Genomic DNA, 1,136 nt, shown 5'->3' with positions numbered 1-1,136 from the left:
ATGTGTAACAGCAGCTCCATCACCGATTTCCTCTTCCTGGCATTTGCAGACACACGGGAGCTGCAGCTCTTACAATTCTGGCTCTTCCTGGGCATCTACCTGGCTGCCCTCCTGGGCAACGGACTCATCCTCACTGCCATAGCCTGTGACCACCGCCTCCACACCCCCATGTACTTCTTCCTCCTCAACCTTGCCCTCCTCGACTTGGGAGGCATCTCCGCATCTGTTCCCAAAGCCATGACAAATTTTCTCTGGGGCAAGAGGACCATTTCCTATGCAGGATGTGCTGCACAGATCTTTCTGCTACTTTTTTTCTTTTTAGCAGAGTTTTCTCTTCTTACCATCATGGCCTATGACCGCTACGTTGCCATCTGCAAGCCCCTGCACTATGGGACCCTCTTGAGTAGCAGAGCCTGTGCCACCATGGCAGCAGCTGCCTGGGGCAATGGTTTTCTTCATGCTGTGCTGCACACTGCCAATACTTTTTCAATACCTTTCAAACAAAGCAATGCCCGGGATCCCTTCTGTGAAATCCCCCAGATCCTCAAGCTCTCCTGCTCAGACTCCTACATAAGGGAAGCTGTGATGTTTGTACTTTTTACTTTTCTCCTGCTGGGGTGTTTTGTTTTCATTGCTCTGTCCTATGTGCAGGTTTTCAGAGCTGTGCTGAGGATCCCCTCCCAGCAGGGACAGCACAAAGCCTTTTCCACATGCCTCCCTCACCTGGCTGTGGTCTTCCTGTTTCTCAGCACTGTCATATTTGCCCACCTGAAGCCCCCTTCAGTCTTTTCCCCTTCCCTGGACGTTGTGCTGGCAGTTCTGTACTCGGTGGTGCCTCCAGCATTGAACCCCCTCATCTACAGCATGAGAAACCAGGAGCTCAAGGATGTAATGTGGAAACTGATGGCTGGGTGTATTTCATAAGCCATAAGTTCAATGCATTTTTTGGAAAATCACTCACAATGTTACTCATGATAGGCCAAACCTGATTTATATTCTTTTTTTTTGTTTTTTGTTTTGTTTTGTTTTGTTTTTTGTTTTTTGTTTTGTTTTGTTTTTGTTTTTTGTTTTTTCCCAGTTTTATTAGAATTGTTGTTCATCATTAAACCTCATTATTCATTGTGTCTTGTGTACGT

The 1,136-nt window shown here is 46.7% G+C and overlaps 1 protein-coding gene across 1 annotated transcript; it reads left to right on the top strand.

The window, feature by feature from the left end:
• LOC311220318 (olfactory receptor 14C36-like) lies at positions 1–924 on the top strand (the record flags this gene model as incomplete). The annotated part of the gene is made up of 1 exon (XM_084303826.1): positions 1–924. The coding sequence occupies one exon, from the start codon at positions 1–3 to the stop codon at positions 922–924; it is 924 nt and encodes a 307-aa protein (XP_084159952.1).
• Positions 925–1,136: the final 212 nt, after the last annotated feature.

Source organism: Netta rufina (genome assembly GCF_964035555.1).
Source record: "Netta rufina genome assembly, chromosome: 31".
NCBI classification, from domain to species: Eukaryota; Metazoa; Chordata; class Aves; order Anseriformes; family Anatidae; genus Netta; species Netta rufina.
This window is presented reverse-complemented; position numbering and strand designations above follow the sequence as displayed.